The sequence below is a fragment of the Terrapene carolina genome, unplaced genomic scaffold (assembly GCF_002925995.2).
Source record: "Terrapene carolina triunguis isolate 2854851 unplaced genomic scaffold, T_m_triunguis-2.0 Scaffold211, whole genome shotgun sequence".
In the NCBI taxonomy this organism is placed as follows: domain Eukaryota; kingdom Metazoa; phylum Chordata; order Testudines; family Emydidae; genus Terrapene; species Terrapene triunguis.
Window position 1 is genome coordinate 11,304,384 of NW_020664562.1, and position 23,672 is coordinate 11,328,055.

The 23,672-nt window shown below is 45.3% G+C and overlaps 1 protein-coding gene across 1 annotated transcript in view; it reads right to left on the reverse strand.

Moving 5' to 3' along the window:
- Positions 1 to 727: 727 nt before the first annotated feature.
- LOC112104411 (coagulation factor XIII B chain) overlaps positions 728 to 23,672 on the reverse strand; it is a 36,571-nt gene continuing 13,626 nt past the window's right edge. Inside the window, exons 2-10 of the mRNA XM_026655751.1 lie at positions 23,225 to 23,399; positions 21,760 to 21,936; positions 16,564 to 16,743; positions 15,945 to 16,136; positions 11,437 to 11,619; positions 9,880 to 10,086; positions 9,297 to 9,479; positions 8,699 to 8,909; positions 728 to 922 (exon numbers count right to left, since the gene is read on the reverse strand). Of these exons, the coding sequence (XP_026511536.1) occupies positions 919 to 922; positions 8,699 to 8,909; positions 9,297 to 9,479; positions 9,880 to 10,086; positions 11,437 to 11,619; positions 15,945 to 16,136; positions 16,564 to 16,743; positions 21,760 to 21,936; positions 23,225 to 23,399 (1,512 nt within the window). The 3' untranslated portion in view covers positions 728 to 918. The remainder of the gene's footprint in view (positions 923 to 8,698; positions 8,910 to 9,296; positions 9,480 to 9,879; positions 10,087 to 11,436; positions 11,620 to 15,944; positions 16,137 to 16,563; positions 16,744 to 21,759; positions 21,937 to 23,224; positions 23,400 to 23,672) is intronic.

Genomic DNA, 23,672 nt, shown 5'->3' on the forward strand with positions numbered 1-23,672 from the left:
TCCACTCTCCCGAGTTACCTGGTAGCTATGCCCAGTGGCCCCCAACAGTACCTACCCCCAAGCTCAGCCCCCGAGCACTCTCCCGTCGACTCCTGTACTCCAGCGCCACGAGAGGTGCAGGCAGAGTTGACGGGGGAGCAGCAGCAGTTGATTCACCGCGGTGAAGACACCACGGTAAGTCAATCTAAGTACGTCAACTTCAGCTACAAGTTGCGTAACTTAGATCGATCCCCCGCCCCAGTGTAGACCAAGGCTAAGAGTAGAGCTTTAACAGAGTGAACAATAACCAGAGGACAGATCTTGTAGACATTAGTAAAGCTGTGTTGTCACTCTCATGACATTTTATGTTCTTAAAGCCCAGCTCAAATGATAGACGAGAATCTCAACCTTCAGATCCAGAGCTGAATGTCCCTGGAGTTTGGATCTGAGGTTTTAGGCTTGGGTTAATCTCTACCGAAAACAAATGGTTACAGGATGTACAGCAAATTAGTGTAACATAATGGATTTGGGGAAAAAATTCTAAATTCTTTGGATTTTCCCCAAATCTTGAGTGTTAGGATCAAACCCCAGCTACATGATCTCCATGCACAGTTCAGGGGACAGTCCAATGCTCAAATGTTATGAGAAATCTTGCATAGAAAGTATATGGTCTTCGCTTGATATTAAGGACAGTTTTACTGAACTGAAAATGGTTTGAATTACCAAAAGATCAACAGACCAAATAAAGCTTTTTGCATGACTTTTTTATTTAAGGTTCATAAACCAAGAAAATATCCAGTGTAAATACATGTTTAAGTTTTAAGTGGGCTACAAGGTCAAACACTTTGTCTTTAAAAATAGTTTAGTAACGTTTTATCGGGTTTCTAAATAAAATGTGGCTTCTTTCACAGCCCTTGAAGCATCAGTGCTGTTGACATCTTACCTATAAAAACAAACATAGTTGCTGTTATTCTTTACAATATGAAGTTCACAGATCTTTGAGCACAGTTCTGTAGAAGGTGGAGAGAATAGTATCAACAGTGGCAAAGCAAAGATCCATCAAAATTACATCTGACATGAATGTCAGTTCTTCTATATCTAACTTTAAATAAAATGATGCTACATAACACTTGGATTTATTTATTCTTTATGTAGTATTCTATTAGGAATGGTTTTCCCACAAATCCTATGTGATTGTTTTATTTCAATTCTAACTGAGGCAGTTATATATAATGCTCCATAGTGCATGAAAAATGCAGCAGGGAGAGAAGCAGTAATTTGAGATCCATCACTGAAATAATCCTAATATGGAATACCTATAACCAGCAGTATAGCTCAACTCAGATGCCACATACAGTTTTCATGAAAGTTCTGCTTGACCTGACCACTTGTCTAGTGTTACAACAACGTGTTGCAACACAAGGAGTTTATTGTATGGGTCCTAGACTGGGAGTCTCACTGCCCAACCTGGTATTGCTGCCAAAGCAATGCATTCAGTCCTAAAAATTGAAGGTTTGTGGGGCTAGAAGGCACTTCGCTTTGCTCCCTGATATTCCCACTCCAGTGGAAGTGGACAGCAGCACCTGTAGCTGTCCTCTGCTGGACAGAAGGTCTCCACAGCACAGGGTCTTTGAGGAAGTGAGCATTCTTGATACTCAAAGAAGGAGACCAACTGACTTGCCTAAGGTCATAGAATCATAGAATATCAGGGTTGGAAGGGACCTCAGGAGGTCACTGAGTCAGTGGCTCACTAGGGATCAGAATCATCAAGATATCCAAAAATAGGCTAGCAAAAACACACAATCATTTGAAGGCATCCATTACTAAGATCAGGCATTCTCTACATTTTTCCATGCAGGGCATCTTGTCATGGTCCTAGTCCCACAAGCCTTTGATTCATGGTAAGAAATTGAAGCTGGTTTTGGCAGCAAGAGTGGGAGTTGGGTTGTTTTATGGGATGGGGGTTGTTGGATGTGGTAGCACGAACTACTGAATTGGCATTGGAGCTGCCTCTTCCTCTCTACACTGCTACCGAAAAGCATCATTAATTTGCTGCTGTGCTACTTGCAATTGGGGACAAGGCAACTGACTCCTAACTATGTTTGGCAGAGTTTTCCTGGAACACATCATGGCACAGGGACGTAGGACGGAAGGGAAGAGAAAAGACAGTTACCTTTTCCATAACTGGTGTTCTTCGAGATGTGTTGCTCATGTGCATTCCACAGTAGGTGTGCGTGTTCGCCATGCGCACGGGTGCAGGAAGCTTTTTCCCCTAGCAGTACCCATAGGGGAGTGCCTCTAGTGACCCCTGGAGTGGCACCTCTATGGCGCGGTTTAAGGGGAGCTGCGTGCTCCCCCCACCCTCAGTTCCTTCTTGCCAGACAACTCAGACAGAGCAGAAGGAGGGCAGGATGTGGAATGGACATGAGCAACACATCTCAAAGAACACCAGTTATGGAAAAGGCAACTGTCTTTTCTTCTTAGAGTGATTGCTCATGTGCATTCCACAATAGGTGATTCCAAGCTATATCTGTTGGAGGTGGGTAGGAGTTCACAGACTCTCGGGATGGAGTACAGCCCTGCCGAACCCAGCATCGTCCCTGGTTTGGGAGACGATCGCATAATGCTAGGTGAATGTGTGAACCTAAGACCACGTGGCAGCCCTGCAAATGTCCTGAATGGGAACATGGGCTAAAAAGGCAGCCGACAAGGCTTGTGCCCTGGTCGAGTGTGCCCTCACAATCGGTGGTGGGGGAACTCCCGCCAGGTCGTACCAGGTACGAATTCACAAGGTGATCCAATTGGAGAGCCGCTGAGTGGAGATCGGCCGACCTCTCATGCGTTCGGCCGAGGCAATGAACAGCTGTGAGGACTTCCTGAACAGCTTAGTCCGCTCCACGTAAAAGGCCAGAGCCATGTGGAGGTGGCACTCCTTGCTGGAGGCATGGGGCTTGGGACAGAGCACCAGCAGGAAGATGTCCTGACCCATGTGGTAGGTGGAGACCACCTTGGGAAGGAACGAAGGATGTGGTCGGAGCTGGACCTTATCCTTATGGAACACCGTGTACGGGGGCTCGGAGGTCAGGGCCCTGAGCTCTGAGACCCATCTAGCTGACGTGATCACCACCAGGAAGGCTACCTTCCATGAGAGGTGTGACCAGGAACATGTAGCTAGCGTCTCAAATGGGGGACCTGTCAATTGGGCCAGCACCAAGTTCAGGTTCCACTGCAGGACTGGGGGCCTAATATACGGGAAGAGACGATCCAATCCCTTAAGTAATCAACCAGTCATAGAATGGGAGAATACTGTATGCCCCTGCACCGATGGGTGGAAGGCCGATATGGCCACCAAGTGCACCTTGACAGACGAGGGCGCTAGGCCTTGGGCTCTAAGGTGAAGGAGGTAGTCTAAAATGAGTTGGATCAGAGCAGCCACAGACGAAACGCCCCAATCGGCTGCCCACCGGGAAAACTGAGACCACTTCGCCAGGTAGGCCCGGCGTGTGGAGGGCCGTCTGCTTTCCAGGAGGATGCGCTGAACCCCTTCCAAGCACGTCCTTTCCTCCCAGCCTAACCATTGAGCAGGCACGCCGTGAGGTGGGGTGCCGCTAGGTTGGGGTGGAGGAGGCGGCTTTGGTCCCGGGAGAGCAGGTCCAGGCAGGATGGCAACAGCCATGGTGGGGTGACTGCTAGGCTCGTGAGAGTCCCATACCAATGTTGCCTGGGCCATGCCGGGGCGATCAGGAGAACCCAGGCCCTGTCCGTTTTTATCTTCTCCAAGACCTTGCCGATCAGCAGGATCGGGGGGAAGGCATAGAGAAGCAAGCCTGACCAGGATAGGAGGAAGGCATCAGAGATAGCACCCATGCCCAACCGACCCCCCACCCACCCCCGGAGCAGAATCAGGGACACCGGTGGTTCTGCTGAGTAGTGAACAGATCCACTTGGGGAGTTCCCCACTCTCGGAAAATCCTGTGCACCACCTCTGGGTGTAGTGACCACTCGTGGTGAGAGGAGACGTCTCGGTTCAGGCGATCTGCCCACGAGTTCCAGGCACCTGGTAAGTGGTGGGCTTGTAGGCAAATGTCGTGGGCTATACAAAAGTCCCACAGCCTGAGGGCTTCCTGGTAGAGGAGCAGGCCCCGCCTTGCCTGTTGATGTAAAACATCGAGGCCATGTTGTCCGTGAGAACCCTGACCACTCTGCCCTACAGGTGTGAGCGAAAGGCCATGCATGCCAGCTGGACCACCCTGAGCTCCTTGACGTTTACATGCAGGGCAAAGTGATGCGTGTACCACAGACCTTGCGTCTGAACGTTCCCCACATGGGCTTCCCACAGCAGGTCTGATGCGTTGGACACCAGCTCCACCGATGGGGGCCTGCCCCTGAATGGGACCCTGTGGAGCATGTTCCACGGGGAGGATCACTGGGATGTGATCACCAGTTCGGGCACAGTGAGGACCTTGTCCATCCTGTCTCTGGACTGGGAGAACACCGAGACCAACCAGAGCTGGAGGGGCCTCATCCTGAGCCTGGCATGGTGAACCACAAATGTGCACGCCGACATGTGACCCAGGAGCTGGAGGAACGCTCTGGCTATAGTCACGGGGAACCTTGTGACTATGTCGATGAGCCCTTTCAGGGTCTCAAATCTGTCCGGTGGGAGGGAGGCCCTAGCCAATGTCATGTCCAGGACTGCCCTGATAAACTCTATGTGCTGCACTGGGACTAACATGGACTTGGTGTCGTTTACCAACAGGCCCAGGGTGTTGCACATGAACAGGAGGAGTGCCACGTGATCCCGCACCTGTGACCTGGAGCTGCCCTTGATCAGCCATTCATTGAGATAGGGGAAGATCTGAACCCCACGACTTCTGAGGTAGGCCACCACCACAGACATGCACTTTGTGAATACCGTGGGAGCAGTGGCAGGCCAAACGGGAGGACCGTAAATTGGTAGTGTTCCTGCTCCACCGTGAAATGGAGGAAATGCCTGTGCCCCTCAAATATATGAATGTGGAAGTATGCGTTCTGCAGATAAAGGGCAGCATACCAGTCCCCGGGATCCAGGGAGGGGATGATGGAAGCCAGAGAGACCATGTGAAACTTGAGCTTTACCATGTACTGGTTCAGGCCTCGCAGGTCCAGGATGGGCCTGAGCCCCCCCTTTGGCCTTCAGGATAAGGAAATAGCAGGAGTAGTACCCCTTGCGTCTGAACTCAGATGGCACCACTTCCACTGCTCCTAGGCCAAGGAGCCGCCCCACCTCCTGCTCGAGCAGGGCCTCATGAGAGGGGTCCCCCAGGAGTGATGGGGATGGAGGATGGTTGGGTGGGGTAGAGGTAAACTGGAGGGTGTAGCCCCAGGAGACGGTGTTGAGGACCCAACGGTCCAAGATCAGCCGCAACCACTCCGGGAGAAAAGCACACAACCGGTTAGAGAAGGGAAGCTTTATTGCGGGTGGATCCCTGGTATGAACTGGTAAGTCGTCCCCAGGCATCCCATCAAAACTGACATTTCCCCGCCTGTTTGCCGTTGGAAGGCCCAGGCTGGGGGGCAGACCAGGACTGCCTCTGTGGGCGTTTCTTATATTCCCATGACATTTTACAAGGGGGCTCATATTTAGAATGGGTGGCCTGGGTGGGAGCCTACTGAGGCTTAAACTTGGTCCTGGCCAGACCCAGGACATAGAGGCCCAGTGTCTTAAGCATAGTGCGGGAATCTTTCAGGCTGTGCAATTTCACGTCCGTCTGTTCCTCAAACAGGGCCTTGCCGTCGAACGGAAGGTCCTGTAAGGAGTTCTGTGCCTCGCTGGACAGCCCCGACAGCAGGAGCCATGACACCCTCCTCATGGACACCGCGTAGGCCATAGACCTTGCAGCCGTATCCATGGCATCTGACACTGCCTGCAGGGTCACCCTGGCAGCCGCTGTACCCTCCTCCACCAGAGCCTTGAACTCCTTCTTGTCACGCTCCTGGAGGGAGTCCTCGAATTTGGGCAGAGAGAGCCACAAATTGAACTCAGACCACCCCAGGAGGGCCTGATGATTTGCCACCCTTAACTGGAAACTCGAGGATGAATAAACCTTTCTCCCAGATGAGTCCAGACCCTTTGAGTTTTTATTTTTCAGAGTAGGGGCTGGTTGGCCCTGCCTCTCCTTGTGGTTGACAGACTCGACCACCAGGGAGTTGGCGGCAGGGTGGATGTATTCATGCCCCTTGGCGGGCACAAAGTACTTGCATTCTGCCCTCTTAGAGATGGGGGGCAAGGAAGCCAGGGTTTTACACAAGGCATTTGAAATTTTTGCCATCCCTTCATGGAGTGGGAGTGCCACCCTGCCCGGTGCAGAGGCCGAGAGGACATTGAAGAGGGAGTCCGAGGGCTCCTCCACCTCCTCGGCTTGAAGATTGAGGCTCGATGCCACCCTTTTCAACAGTTTCTGGTTGGCCTTAGCGTCCTCATCAGGGGAGGATGAGGATGAGGGTGCGGTACTCTGCGTACCCTCCAGGACCGGAGGTCCCACCACTTGGTCGCCCTCCGGGCACGGAACCAGAGATGAACGCCACACCGACTCCTTTCTGGGAGGCTGAGAGAGGGAGGCCGAGGGTCTCGCCGAGGCTCCAGCCACTGAGCGAGCCACCACTGGGGGCTGCACCAGGGGCCACAGGGCCCATTGGTACCATGGTGCCAGCCAAGGAGCCCTGTGCCACTGTACCTGCTGTGGCACTGGCGGAGCAGGCTGTTCAGCCTGACTAGCCTGTCCCATCGACTGATGACTACAAAGGGAGACCGGGCTGGCATACGACCTGCTGCTGTTCCGGGACCGGAAGGAACGGTGCTGATCACGAAACCGTAATCCCGGTGTGGAGGAGCGGGAGTACCGCCGGTAGCAGCTGCTCCACAATTGGCTCCAATGGGTGGATCCGTGATGGCGAGGTGCCGGTGATCGATGCCTGGGACTTCGGGAGCCGTGCCGCGGCAGGATACTGGAGCGAGACAAAGAACGGGAATGGTGTTGATGCCCGTAGCGCGACAGGCTACGGTAGCCTCTCGGAGACGAGGACCTCCAGTGCCGTCTGTCCCGGTCTCAACGGGGCACACTCCCCTTGCGAGGTCTGCGGTCCCTCGAGGCGGAGCGGTGCCTAGAACCCCTGCCACTTGGAACCCAGCCAGACAACCTGGTGGGGGTTGACAGGGAATGGCGCAGATTGCATACGGGGCGGTCGCTGAGCGGCAAACGGCATCGGGAACATTCCCTAGACTGCGAACGGTACCGAACAGGCGGTGACTGCGGAGATCCAAGCAGTGGCTTGCCTCTGGACCGAGGAGCCAACGGTGGCGGTGCCCCTGGTACCGGCAGAGACACAACATCCCAGGCCACCTGCAGGGCTTCTGGCGTGGAGGGCACCCGGACATCCAGGGAGGTCAGCGCCGAGTGGGCCGGGCTGCTCCACTCAACCGGAGTCGTAGGCCTGGAGGCCAACGGAGATCAAGAACTGCCCAACGTGGGTCTAGTCTCTCCCCCGGTCTTGCTCCAGTGTCTCAGCAGAGAAGACCTCTTCTTAGCCTTTTTGGCATGCCCCGCGGATGGGGAGCGGTGCTGACTGGTGGAAGGTACTGAAGGGTCACCACGTACCGACACCGCGGTACTCGATGCCAACTCGGAGCGGCGCACCGGAGTCGGGGTCAACGTCGATTCCATCAGAATGGCTCGAAGCCAAATGTCCCTTTCCTTCTTGGTCCAAGGCTTGAAGGATTTGCAAATCTTGCAGCAATCGCTGAGATGGGTTTCCCCCAGACAGCATAAACAGTTCGTGTGCGGATCACTCACTGGCATTGGCCGCCTGCAAGTATCGCACAACTTAAAGCCCCGGGCATGGGGCATGCCCCAACCTGGGTGCACTAAACTAAACTAACACTAATCTAAACTACTTTAACTACAGGTACTACTAACTATGAATGAACAAGAGTTCAAGAGGAAAGCTGCAGACAAGCTGGAGCAGAGCAGTTCCGATGCACCTTCACTGGCGGCAAGAAGGAACTGAGGGTAGGGGGAGCATGCAGCGCCCCTTATACCGCGCCATAGAGGCACCACTCCAGGGGTTGCTAGTGGTGCTCCCATAGGGGTACTGCTAGGGGAAAAACTTCCAGCACTGGTGCACATGGCGAGCACGCACACCAATTGTGGAATGCACATGAGCAATCATTCAAAAAAGAACTTCTCCTTTGTTTGCTCCCTGTGGGTTCCAATGGCGACTGTGATTTTATAATTTCACCACAACTTTCAAGCCAGACCGGTGCCACCCATCTAGTATATGTACTCCCGCCATATAATACTTTTGATTCAGCCATCAGAAAATTACAGTTAACATCTTTCTGGTTCAGGCCTTTGGTTCTAACCACTAGACCAAACAGTTTCAACTCACTTCACACAGGAAGACATTTAATTATTTTCAGAGATTCTATAACAACTACTTCTATTGCTCCCTCTCCAACCCCCAAAAAAGGACCAACCACAAAACTACATGACTCATAGAAGCCATATGTGAAATGCACATAAATATATTAGCCACATGCAAATACATCAGAGCTATAGTTTGGTTGAGAATCAATGTTAGTGCTGGTTAATCATCTTGGAAATGGTAGCCCATAAATGGAAATTAAAATGTTATACATATGAACGTACAAATTTCAAATTAAATACTGCCTTAGCCTTACCTTCCTCTCTCAACACATCTCGGATATGTCAGCTGTCCTCTGCTACACTGTATTCTAAAATCAAACACTGAGGTTGATGGTGCTCCATAATGATTCTCTTTACATAGAAATTCAATGTATTCCCCATGGAAAAAATAAGATTTGTCATCAAAACTCCATCTCAGTATTAAGTTATTTTTGTCCATTACGTCCTTCGATAAAGTGCATGGTTCTTAACACAAAAAAGATACATGGTTAATCTCCTTTATAACTTGATATACAGGTTAATATTAATATATGAGACTGCATTATTTGGCTATAGCTAGTATATTAAAAATAGATACAAACACCTTCCTCCCTTCTAAACATCAGATGATAGTACTTCTGGATGTTGCATACATATTCCAATTCTTATAGGCTTAGGAAAACAGGATAAAAAAACTGCAGATTTGCCCAGATGTACCAAAGTCCAGAGGCTTCAGATCTACCAAAATTGCTCAGATTGAGAACTTAATTTGAATAATGGAAATTAATATTAAAAACCTAAAACAAAAGTTGAATCAACTTTTATTGAGCTTGTCATTTTTATTTTTTTTTAACAAAAGTACCTCTTACATACCTATGCAATCTGGTGGGGTAGTCCATTGTCCGTTGGAACAATAGACTCTATTGGACCCTTGCAAAAAATGATGATCAAAACAAGTATATTCAACTGAAGAATCACTCTCATATTCTGTCAGCCGTGGGTCAATAACATCTCCATTCTTAATAATAGGGGGGGAGCCACATTTTTCTTTGGGATCTACATAAAATAAATAGTGTCAAAAACTTTAACAAAGACGTACAGTGTGTCTAAGAGCAAAATCTGGCACCCATTTAAGTTCGTCTACAAGAACTTCTTACTTTGTATGCACTTAAATTCTGGAGCTGGGATTCCCAGCAAATCCTTGGGCTACAAGTGTTTAGAAAGTCTCATCCCCCTTCTGCAGGCACCCTCTCCCCCTCCCCCCAAGGAAAATGTTTTATTCTGCTGTGTTCGTATAATTTTAAAATACATCTTTGCTATGGAAAGGACAATTTGACCTCAAACTTCTATTGCTATTAATAGCAGAGTCTATGCCTTTACTGTTCAAGCAAAGCTATCTCAGTGTGTCTGAACTTGGTGAGTTATAATAGGATTGCAAAAACAGCTATTGTTTTACCTTTCATAATGCATGTTGGATATATGATTTTTCCATGGGTACACTGTACTGTTAGCTGAGACTGCCTGCTGGAGGATGACAAATAGTATCCCTGTTTACATACAAAATCTATCGTTTCACCATGCAGGAAAAATAACTCTCCTTCCAGTCTCCATTTCATCTCTATGTTGTTATTGCTCACATCATCCACATTAAGAGTGCATGGTTCTAGAAGACAAACATCTATGTTTATACAAATATTTCGTAACAATTCCCAAATTTAAAAGTTCTTAGCCAAAAAAGGCTTATAACTCAATGATCCTGCAAACTGATTTGAACTTCATATGAAATGCTACAACTTCTTTAGAGCTTTACTCACCATAAATCAATATTACAATAGGTAAAATTAAAGGTAAGTTGGGGAATGTAAACTGCCCCATCACAGGGGACAAACTCCTTTTGACACAAACTTTACGGGAAATCAGGCTAATTCCTGTAATTCCTGGAAATCAAGCTAATCAGTACCAATGATGCATGTGGTACCTCAGGCTGTGTTTACTGATGGTAAATAACTCACTTCTGCTGTTGACAGAGATAAGAACATTAATCCTACTTAGTTACCATAACTGGGAAAATCTTTTTAAGAGGAAAAGAGTCATCTACTGGAACTGACAGCAGTACTACAGATGCTAGATTTTGTCAGCCATTCCAGGACAAGGGTAGCCAACACATGGCAAATTTAACTTTTTTACTTAGATGTCTGACTGAGGAATTGATTTGAGAGGGTAGTATTTTTTAATTGTTTGGAGTGTTTGCTTTTTCTTGGTTTTCTTTTGAGTTAAATTGTTGTTACTTTAGGTCAGTTTTATTTTGGTTGTTTTTAAATTGATAGATATGCACATTTTATTACATTAAATAGGTAAATATAATTGTATTGGTCTTCTATTTGCATAGGTGCTGGAACTAGGGATGCGGGGGGTGTTGCAGTACCCCCTGACTTGAAGTGGTTTCCATTATATACAGGGTTTACAGTTTGGTTCAATGGTTCTCAGCACCCTCACTATTCAAATTGTTCCAGCACCCTGTCTGTTTGTGCTTTACTATAAGAGTTTTCTAATAATGACATTTTAAAGAAAAACTGGTTACTACTAAGGATCTGCTCTACCATTATTACCCTCTCTGTATATATACTAATTTTTTCCTGCAAATTTAGTTCTCATGAAAGGTGTTGAGAAACAGCACAGGAGAATAAAGTCTCTGATTATCCAGAGAAAAGCTACAGCCTGGGAAATGACCATGCAAACTGCCCCACCACTATGCCTCAAAACTGACCACAAGGCAAAAATTCAAGAGGCGAGAGAAGGATTCATTCTTTCAGCCATCAGGTACTTGTCTCAGCAAGTCTACAAAGAAAGATATCATAGTGGTAGCAGTTTGTGTGATGCAGGCATTATCCACCTGGAATTTAACTGAGACCACCGCATTTCCCATAGAGCTATATGGGTTGTTTTTTTTCCATGGTCTTATCGATCATGAATAATATAATAATACAACATCTAGTTTTTCACCAAGACTTACCTAAACAAGTTGGCTGAGCTGTCCACTTTCCTTGTACACAATGAACAGTTTCAGGACCCTCCAATATGTGGTACCGATGGCATCTGTATTTTACTGAGGAACCTGTTGTGTAGTTTGTCAATAATGGTCCAAAACTAGCACCATTTTTAATTGCAGGTGGAGAGGGGCAGGTTTCCCGTGTTTCTAAGAGAAGAACCGTAGCTATAATCTGTATCGGTACACAACAATTCTCTCAAATGATAGTACCAGAATCAATGTAACTAGATTTCTGAGAAGGAAATTAAAACTACAGAATAAATGTAAACTGGGGTAACAAACAAAATTGCAACTTCTTCCAACAATTTAGCTGCTATTTCTTTCTTTCTTTTTTTTTAAAGGGTTACAAAAAGGAACAGAAGCACCAACACATGTAAATGCCTTACTGAGTCAATATGCAGTCTCATTGCCATACTTATCCTACCTGTACCATTCCCCCATCCAAATCCTCTTTGTTTTTGACTCTCACTTCTTGGGTCACGCTGAATTTAGATTGTATGTTTGTCTAGGACGGGAGTGTCTTTACTTGTTTTCTGATGTGCTTAACACATTTCTGGCTGCTTGAAAAAATAAAGAGATGAAAAGATATGAACTCTATCATGAAACGATTAAAGTTCATGATTCTAAGAAACGGTAGGAGGGAAACAGCAGAATAAAGACAAAAAGGCTTTAGCAAACAGAGAATTGGTAGATAAGATGCTGTGGGAAGCAAGTCTAAGTGAAAACAGATCAGGAGAGTTGGCAGTTTTTTAAAAGAAACAATATTAAGGGCACAAGAGCATAGGAAAGGTAGGAAGTATGGTAAGAGACCACCCTGACTTAACCAAGATATTGTCAAGACCTAAAATTCAAGAGTGATATAAGAAGTGGAAACTAGGTCAAACTATGAAAAAACAGTTACTCACTTTCTTGTAACTGTTGCTCATATCCATTCCAGTTAGGTGTGTGTGCACAGCATGCACAGTTGTCAAAGTTTTTCCCCTAACAGCACCCGTCAGGTCAGCTGGGGAGCCCCCTGGAGTGGCGCCTTGATGGCTGTAACAGGGTGCTGGCCTGAGAGGCACTGAACCAGCCCCTGTTAGCTCAGAACCTGCTAGCTCAGTTCCCATCAAGGGGAGCTGGCAGGGTGTGGCTCATTAAAGGAGACTAAGAGTAATCACCTGTGAGCCTGGTGGGAAGAAGGCCTAGAAAGCTGGCAGGAAGGAAGTGAGAGGGGTGGAACAGGAGGAGTAAGGAGTGAGGAACTGCTGCTCCTAGCTAGAAACAGGAACTAGCTGTCCCCCGGGTGACTACCTAACTCCTACTGAATTGTACAGAGTTGTATATAGATGGTGGTGGGAACGAACACAGGGAAATAAAAGGACACTGGGTTTTGCAAAGTAAGAGGTCTCCAGCTGATTTGTACCACGAGCAAGGCGCTCAATATATGACCCTGCCAACCGGGCGCTGCCTCAGTTCCTTCTTGCCGGTTACTGCGACAGAGGGGAAGGCGGGCGGGTCTGGAAAGGATATGAGCAACACATCTCGAAGAACAACAGTTATGAGAAGGTGAGTAACCATTTTTCTTCATCGAGTGCTTGCTCATATCAATTCCAGTTAGGTGACTCCCACGTCCTACCTAGGCGGTGGGGTCGGAGCTATGGTACGACAGACTAGAGCACTGCTCTGCTGAAGGTTTCATCATCACTAGCGTACTGGGTGATGGCGTGGTGAGCGGCAAAAGTGTGTGCTGAGGACAACGTCATTGCCCTGAAGATCTCTTGAATCAGCACCTGGGCCAGGAATGCGGTCAATGAGGCCTGTGCTCTTGCGGAGTGAGCCGTGAGAGCTGGGGCCGGAATGTTGGCTAATTCATAGCAGATGGGGATGCAGGAGATAATCCACGGTGAGATCCTCTGCGACAAGACCAGGAGACCTTTCATACGGTCTGCCACTACCACAAATAGCTGGTTCAACTTTCGGAACAGCCTCGTGCATTCGATATAAAAGGCAAGCACCTGTCAAACGTCCAGAGAGTGGAGCATCTGCTCCTGGTTGCTCGCATGAGGTTTGGGATAAAACACAGGCAGGAAAATGTCCTGGTTGGAGTGAAACTGGGACATGACCTTTGGAAGGAAAGCCGAGTGAGTTCTGAGCTGCACCTTGTCTTTGAAGAAGACTGTGTATGGAGGGTCATAAGTGAGGGCCTTGAGCTCCGAGACCCTCCTTGCCGAAGTAATGGCAATTAGAAAGGCGACCTTCCATGAAAGATACAGGAGTAAGCAATTTGCCAACGGTTCAAAGGGAGGTCCCATCAGTTTCAAAGGAGCCAGGTTGAGGTTCCATGTAGGGATCAGTTGCCGAACGTGTGAATATAGATGCTCTAGGCCCTTGATGGGGACCTGCAACAGTGAAGTGCAGCCCTGGGAGCACCAGATCGCAAACCTCTTCCACTTTGCCAGATAGGTGGCCCTAATAGAGGGAGTCCTGCTACCGAGCAGAACTTCCCTGACTGGCTGTGAGCACATGAGCTCCATGGGGTTTAGCCATGAAGCTTCCAGGCCGTGAGGTTGAGAGACTGGAGGTCTGGGTGACGACGGCATCGGTGGTCCTGGGTGATCAGGTCTGGGAACAACGGCAATGTGACTAGAGCATCCATCGACAGCTCCGTGAGTGTGGTGTACCAGTGCTGGCGTGGCCACAGCGGCTCTACTACTATGACCACCGCCTTGTCCCTGCAGATCTTGAGCAGGACTTTGTGTACGAGCAGAAATGGGAACAAGTACAGCAGATGGTCTGACCGTGACAGGAGGAAAGCATCCCACAGTTCCAACAACCATGACTGGCAGTAAGAAGGAAAAGACAGTTACCTTTTCCATAATTGGTGTTCTTCAAGATGTGTTGCTCATGTCTATTCCACAGTAGGTGTGCGTGCTCGCCACGTGCACCGGTGCCGGAAGTTTTCCCCTAGCAGTACCCGTAGGGGGAAAGCGCCCCACAACCCCTAGAGTGGCGCCTGCCTAGCGCGGTATAAGGGGAGCTGCATGCTCCCCCCACCCTCAGTTCCTTCTTGCCAGACAACTCCGACAGAAGGGAAGGAGGGCGGGATGTGGAATAGACATGAGCAACACATCTTGAAGAACACCAGTTACGGAAAAGGTAACTGTCTTTTCTTCTTCGAGTGATTGCTCGTGTGTATTCCACAGTAGGTGATTCCAAGCTATATCTGTTGGAGGTGGGTAGGAGTTCACAAGTTCCCAGAATAGAGTAGTTATCAATAGTTCACAATCAACTTGGAAGGGCGTATCGAGTAAGGTCCAGTTCTATTTATTTCCCACATAAATAATGATAATAGAGAATGTCATTTGGATAATGACATAGAGAATACACTTTTAAAGTTTGTGGATGATACCAATCTGGAAGGGGTTGCAAGCCCTTTGGAGGGCAGGATTAGAATTCAAAATGAACTTGAAAACTGGAGAAATGATTTGAAATAAATCGAATGAAATTCAATAAGGACAAATGCAAAGTATACACTTAGGAAGGAATAATCAATTGTACAAATACAAAATGATCTGGGGGTTATAGTGGATCACAAACTAATTATGAGTCAACACTGTAATACTGTTTCAAATAAAGCAACATCATTCTGGGGTATATTAGCAGGAGTGTGGTAAGCAGGACATGGGAAACAATTCTTCCACTCTACTCAGCACTGATAAGACCTCAATTGGAATGCCTTTCCAGTTCTGAGCAGGACACTTCAGCAAAGAGATGAACAAATTGAAGAATGTCCAGAGAAGAGCAACAAAAAGGTTAAAGGTCTAGAAAACATGACCTATGAGGAAAGATTGAAAATATTGGGTTTGTTTAGTCTGGAGAAAAGAAGATTGAGGGGGCACCTGATAACAGTCTTCAAGTACCTAAAAATCATTGTTATAAAGATGAGGGTGATGAACTGTTCTCCTTAACTACTGAGGACAGGCCAAGTAATAATGGTCTTAAATTGCAGCAAGAGATATTTAGGTTAGACATTAGGAAAAAACTTCCTAACTGTAAGGAACTGTAAGCAATGGAACAAATTACCTATGGAGGTTGTGCAATCTCAGTCACTGAAAGTTTAGACAGTACTTAGTACAGGGGACTGGACTAGATGACCTATTGAGGTCCCTTCCAGTCCTACATTTCTATGAGTCTATGATATCATAGAAGCCATTAAGCAAAAAAGTAACTCATGAAGCCTCATAGTTTGAATATTTCAAAATATTTAAGCAGCATGGACAAGAAAACAGTTATAAAATAGTTAAATACAAGTGCCAGCACCAGTAATTAACTGAAATATAACTGCAAATACAGTATACAATTTATTGTGATTAATGACAAGTAATAATGACCATTAATCTATCCATCCAGGTTGTTCTATCAACAATCTCCGTAGTATCAGAGCACCTCACAAGGATGAGGAATTATAACACTGCAAGCAGAATACTTACCAATACATTTAGGAGGTGATGTCCATTTTCCCATTTTACAGGTTATTTCATTTGATCCATTTATCCTGTAGCCATGATCACAACTGTATCTAATAGTGTCTCCTGTGTAATACATCTTGTCCTCAGTTATTGCTGTACCCTTCTCAATAGGAGGTGGCTGATCACATGGTATTTTTTCTTTGGCTTCTAAAACTATAGCAAAAAAATTGGAAACATCTCTCTCAAATTATTCATATTTACAAACTATTTCCTTCCCACCAGACACCACATCCAAATGCCCAAGAAAAAAAAAGATTGGCCTTATAGACTGTCCAGCTGGCTAATAAATCAGGGATCTGGTGGAGCAGTTGGGACTAGTGGGGATCAGACATAAAATTTGGATTCAGATTTAAATCCATCTTCAGATCCTGGCTCTTCCCTCATCCTGTCCCAAAATGATCAATACCTAGTTCTTACATAACACTTCTCACACATAGGCATCAAAGCACTTTACAAGGGAGGTAAATATCATCACCCCAATTTTAAAGATGGGGAAACTGAGACACAGACATGAAGATTAAGACATGTTTTGAACTGGGGTTTTACTTCAGCTCCAAACATTTGTAAAGCAACTACTAACCAATGCAACTTGGGGGTGAAGTCCATTTTCCATTCTCACACTGGATTTCTTCTGATCCTCTCATTGTAAAATTAAGCTGACATGCCAAATGTACTTTGGCTCCATTATGATATGTTCTTAAATCTGTGAGTATATTGGCATTGGGAGGCTGAGGTGGAGGAGGGCATTTATTTCTTCTATCTAGAAAGAAAACACATATTTGGACATGTGGTGGAGGCTTTAATCAGATCATCTCTATCAGGAAAGCAAACTGGTTTCTTAAGGTTTACACACACATGCACATCCATGCCAGAGAACAAACGTGGTGAAGAAACAATAGAAGCAGAACCTGGAGAGCTCTGGGTGACACATTTTGTTCCGATTTTTACCTCAAGAGTCTAGTTCACCACAGTCGGACCTGACACGCTTAACCAGCACTATAACAGACATTTTTGGGGAGATGGTGCTATTTTCATAGGTTGACACTCTCACTGTCTGTAGAAATCCTGAGTAAAAAAGCCTTTACAGACAGGTTAAGGAAATCCTCCTCTACAATCCAGATATAGGGCATCAGTGCAGCTTGTCCACAACTTCTTGTCCTGCAAGCAGCCATGGCCTGCGGTATCCACCCCAAAATGATTTTTGTTTTTGTTGATCGGGGTAGGAGGGGGAGGGTTGCTAGTGATCATTGTAGTTGATGGACACAGTGGTCATGTTCACTTTTCTGAACTGTTCACCAAACCTCCCCTGCTGAGCTTAGGTCCATGATGAACAAAGGACTACAGAGTCCCACTATGCTTCCCCCTCTACTTTCTAGGGGTTCCCCAGGTATTGTCACTACTGTAGCCACAGAAAAGGGACATTAATCAAACCCACAGACTCAGTCAACCACGTAGTTCAATAGAGTTTAAAAGAGATTGGATTTGACCCAGTGATTTTAACAATCCAGTTTACTGATAATTGCAATGCAGTTCTCACCCCAATGCCATTTAAAAATTGGATGCAATTTTCTCTTTCCACTGAAAACTAAAATTTGGAGTCCACAGGTAAAGGTCACAGTCAATTTTAAAAAGTATTGAACTTAATCTTGAAACCCATACTGCTTATTCAGACCATGTCCTAGATTTAAAAAAATCAACATCCCATAGCCACAGGTACTTTAGCCTTCAGCTGCATTAGACTGTTCTGTAAATATCAGTTGTGAATGTGAACCAGTTCAGAAGTTCAATCTGACAGTTTCAGTTAAAGCATTTTATCTATTAGTAATAAGAAAACAAGAATGTTTATGAAAGTAAAGTTAGACAACACTGAGTGTAAGAAATCATTACAAAAATGTATGATAAAAGGAATGTTACAGATTGGGCTTAAACCAACAAAAATTAGAGCTGTCAAGCAATTAAAAAAATTAATTGCGATTAATTGCAGTTTTAATCCCACTGTTAAACAATGATAGAACACCATTTATTTGAACATTTTTGGAGGTTTTCTATATTTTCAAATATAGGCTTGATGCTGGGGGCTCTGGGCTTCAGCCTCCCTCGAGACACAGGGCTCCAGCCTTCAGCCACCTGCAAAGCTACACCCTGGGGCTGCTGCCGATACCTCCCTCCACGCCCAGAGGTAAGCGATTAACACATTAATTTTCTTTTTACTCAATCGCAGGCATTAATTGTGATTAATTGACAGCCCTAATAAAAATGATGAGATGGAACTGTAAACTGTGACCCAGGACCCGACACCTCAAGTATACACTACTACAGAGCATATCACATAACTGGAAGAAAGCTAATGTTGTGCCAATTTTTTCAAAGGGTAAACGGTGAGACCTGGGTAATTATACAATTGTCAGCCTTACATCGATCCTGGGAAAGAAAATGGAGAGGCTGATACAGTACTTGATTAATCAAGAATTAAAGGAAGGTAATGTAATTAACGCAAATCAACATGGATTTATGGAAAACAGATCCTGTCAAACTAACTAGATTTTTTTTTTTTATGAGATTACAGGTTTGGTCGACAAAGGTAATAGTGTTGATGCAATATACATTTAGCCTTCTGTAAGGTGTTTGACTTGGTACCACACACTTGGATTAAAAACTAGGATGATATAAAATTAACATGGCACCCATTAAATGGATTAAAGATTGGCTAACTGATAGGTCTCAAAACATAATTGTAAACAGGGAGTTGTCACTGAGTAAGTGCGTTTCCAGTGGGATGCTACAGTAATCAGTTCTTGGCTCTATAGCATTTAATATTTTTATCAATGACCTGGAAGAAAACAAAATATCACAGATAAAGTTTGAAGCTGACACAAATTGGGGGAGTGGTAGGTAATGAAGAGGACCAGTCACTGATTCAGAGAGATCTGGATCGCTTGGTAAACGACACAAAACAATATGCATTTTAATACAGCTGAATGTAAATGTATACATCTAAGAACAAAGAATGTAGGTCACACTTACAGGATAGAGGACTCTATCCGGGGAAGCAGTGACTCTGAAAAAGGTTTGGGAGTCATAGTGTGATGCTGTGGCCAAAAGAGCTAATGCGATCTTGGGATGCATAAACAGGGGACTCTCAAATAGGAGTAGAGATGTTATTTTACAGCTCTGTATTTGGCACTGGTGCGACTGCTGCTGCAATACTGTGTTCAGTTGCGATGCCCACAATTCAAGAAGGATGTTGATGAATTGGAGAGGGTCCAGAGAAGAGCCATGAGAACTATTAAAAACATGCCTTATAGTGATAGACTCAGAGAGATCAATCTATTTAGATTATCAAAGAGAAGGTTAAGGGGTGACTTGATTACAGTCTATAAGTATCTACATGGTGAAAAAAATTAATAATGGGTTCTATAATCAAGCATAGAAAGGTATAACATGAAGCTAGACAAATTCAAATTGGAAATAAGACGTACATTTTTGACAGTGAGAGTAATTAACCACTGGAACAATTAACCAGTGGTTGCAGTGGATTTTCCGTCACTGACAATTTGTAAATCAAGATTGGATTTTTTCCCCCTAAACAATATGCTCTAGGAGATATTTTGGGCAAGTTCTATAGCCTGTGTTAAACAGGAGGTCAGACTAGATGGTCACAATGGTCCCTTCTGGCCTTGGAATCTATGAAAACCCATAAGCAAAAGTCTATTGGTGTTGTAAAAGAAATTAGCTGACTGAAATGTAAATTTGTGCAAACACTGCTACTGGGTAGCACACCCAATAATGCCATATATATGCTTTCTGCATGCCTGTCAACTCTGGAAGGGGATCACCTCACTGAGGTGGTTGTTGGAAAAATAGAGTATGGTTACATTCAAAATAATAAAAACATCTGCGACATCATAGAATGAACAGGGATCATGCACAGACATGCATCTGCCCCATTCAGAGACAAATCTATAATGGAGAGAAGCATCCACACTATTACATATAACTGAGCATAAAACAATATGCATCCTAATGTGTGCAGATCCCACCATATAGATGTTGGTTGCATAATTTCAGGATGAAAAATGAATCAATAGCAATAAGTCTCTGGCACAACCCACAGTTTCCCAGAGTCTCCCACAGCAGCACTAATATCTGCCATAAGCCCACGTGTGCAGTGACAAAAAGTTCAAGTTAAAGCTGCCGTAAGCATGTTCAATTTGCCCCGAGTTTATTCTGCTTTTGAAAAGGAACAGAGAGAGAGAGAGAGAGTTGCAGGAACTTAATTTCTTCATGGAAGGCCATGCCCACTTCTGATGTGCATTCAAATCAAGCAACTCGGGTGCACCATGTTCTGACCATTACTTATTTCTTTTCAGTTGTAACTTACACTCCAAAATTAGACCTATTTTTTGCCTTTGTGTTGATGTTTTCTACATTTGATCCCCTTGAATCAACTGAGCTAGCTAAGAAATTAATCAGGGGCCTGAAACTGCTCTCACTGACATCAGTGATAAACTCTATGATTGGCCCCAGCTGCAAATGATTGTATGTTGTGAATGTAAAATGCTAAGGAAAAGATCCTGATCCCACTGGAGTCAATGAGAGTTTTGCCCTTGATTTCAATGGGACAAGGATTTTCCTCTGATAGATAATATGGCATTTAACCAAAAACATACTTTCAGGTTTCAGAATTACGAGACAGTCATGAGAAGTATTTACAGTTTCATAAAAAAGTCACATTGCTATTATTATGTATTGGTCAAACCCTGACACATTAAGTTATCACACTTGTACTACAGGTGGTGCCGGTAACAATTCTTATAATAAAGGTTGCCTGACCCTTTCCATTAGAAGATGCTGTTTTCCAATTGCTTATAAAACAGTCAAATTTTAACCATTAAGGGTGAAGTTTCCCATCTTGGGTGTCTGCCTCAAGCTGACTTTTGTGGTGGTGGTGGTGGTGGTGGTGTTATTAAACTATTCAGCTAAATGGTGCAGCAGTTTTCCACAACAAGACTAGGAGGAAAATATGTTGTTTTGACCATTATAAAATTTTATTTTTACAACTCTTTTATTGATAAGCTCCAGAGCCTCCACTTTTTGGAGAAAGGACTTTACATTTGGCTGTGGGAAACACTGAGGTAAGTGATGAAATTTTTCCCATCTCTCTGAAAATGTGTCAGTCTCTGAAAACTGCAGTTAGCACACAGTAAGTAGAAGTTTAGAATTAGGCAGCAAATTTTCTAAAGATTATATCTGCACTGAGCATGCTCCGTCCTCTCACATATCCTACTGCATGTGACATTCCCACACAGTAACTAAGCATGCTCCATCCTCGGCTGCAAGGGCTGAGCAGGACTTTCCTTGAAATTGCTGCTCCCAGCTGCTGCAGGCCACTATGGCTTACAGAAACCAAGAGGAGGAAGAGATTCTTTCTGTTCTTTCAGTGCTCCTTCTGCTGACACCCAGGCAATGTGCAGCCTGATTCAAATGCAGAGGGATAAAGAACTGGGAGGGGGAGCTGAGGGGGAAAGGGAAGGAGGCAGATACAGGGGCTGGAGCTTGGTGGTGGAGGGTGGAATAGTATGTGATCATGTAGTTAAAGACTATTGATGCATATGCATAAGGAGGCTGAATTAAGGTTGCACAGGCAGCCTTAATTCTGACATTTCCTAACTTTTGAGGGCTTCACTTCGAAACTTCAGTGTTATTTTAATGTATATTTTTAAATGTAATAATAAGGGTGGTATAGGAGCAGGAAGAGATACACGGAGAGAGTTACCTTCACATATTGGAGGCTCTGGATACCATCCAAAGTCATAACACTGAATTAAATCAGATCCATTCAAAGAGTAATTTTTCTGACACAAAAACTGAACCACATCTCCTTCCTCATAGCTTTTCTTCCTGGGATAGAAATTCCCATGTTCTATCTCACTTAACAAGAAGCATGTTACTTCTAGAAAAGAAAAACACACACTGGGTAAAACAGATTTAAAACAACTCTATCAGAATAAATCCATTAAATGTTTGGAAGCTTTTCTCACATCAAAGAAACAAAGGCTGCAGGGTTAAAGAATACCAGACTTCGGAAGATTCAGGTTAAGTTATTCTAGATGTAAGCAGAGTCAGAATGAGCTCTACCCTGACATCTGGTGGTGAGCTGTGGAAAAGGACTTCAGGGGCTGATCTCGATTGCATGGGCACACCCACCCTGCCTAGAATGATGGACTGCTTGCCCAAATGGTCTCTTTGTTATTGGGACAGGAGTAATAAAGTGAATCAAGGACAGTAGAACTGTACTTGGCATTTTATGATGGAGGGATTCACCCTCAACCAAGCAGCACTCGCTAGGCAAGGGACATGGGTTCCAAACCCCAGTGAATTGAGAGAGGCTGGGGACAGGTATGTTTGCTTGGTAGTGTGGGCCCCAAACACCACCTTGACTCTCCTCCTCTCTCCATGGTGTAATAATAGAGATAATTTTGACTCAGTTAGGAGTCTTGTTAGGTGCTGCAGAGATGAAATCACGGATTCCTAGGTCTAAGCACTAGCCCTACTTTGGGCTAGTGGTTCTGAGTGTGCCAGCACTGAGGCACCCCCTACTAACAGCTGAAATCACTGAGAGCTGTGTTAAGTAGGGAGGGGCTGAAGACAAGTTGGTGAGCGGCTAGCAGGACGGCTAGTGGAGAGGTGCAGCTGGTGGTGAAGACTGCAGCAGAACCCCACGGAGAGGTGTGTCAATCAGCCATCAACCCGAGCAGTGGAGCATGTAAGATGCCCCCATACTGCCCCCCCCCACTTCCTCCCAGGCTGGGAGGTAAACTCTGCAGATGAACTTCTGAACTCTGGGGGCTGCACTGACCAAGGTCAGAAACTGTGGGTGGGGTGACTGTTGGGTTGCTGGACTTAAGACCCTGAGGGGAAAAGGACACTGCCAAACTTACTTGGGGGTGGGTTTTTTGCTCATGGTTTGTGTTATGAATCCTGTTTGTGGTGTTTCCCCAACATAATGCTGCATTGTTTCCCTCCTTTATTAAAAGGCTTTTGCTACACTCAGACTTTGTGCTTGCTAGAGGGGAAGTATTGCCTCTTAGAGGCGCCCAGGGGGTGGTATGTAATTGTCCCAGGTCACTGGGTGGGGGCTCGAGCCAGTTTTGCCTTGTGTTATTGACACGAAACTCCTAGATACTTGTTGCTGCCAACTCTGATGGGCAGAAGGGTTACACATAAAGACAACAACATACTAGTGCAGTTTGGAGTAAGGGACCATCCATATGTACGACAGACTGCCTTTTCAATAGTGTTTCCTCCTCTGGTGTGGTATCCCTCATCACATTCATACATCACTGTTTCATTCAGTTTGAGGATCCGCTGGGTTGTGGAGTAGTGGCCATGATGTAAGTCTGGTACTAAGCAGCTCTCTTTAATAAAAAAAAAAATTAAAAAAAAAAAGTACATAAATGTTGGGGCTTATTTCATTTCAAGATACATGACATAGGATTTTTCTCGCTATATCCTCATTAAAATCTCATGTTTTTAGTAGACTGTTCAAATCTGACACAAAGCTTTGCAATTAATTTGTAAATAGCCGGAGCACCAGTTATTCAAGTCCTCTGATATACATTTAACAACAAAGTTTGGAGGGAAATGGATTAATTTGCACCAGATGCACAGCCATGTTTGACTACACTG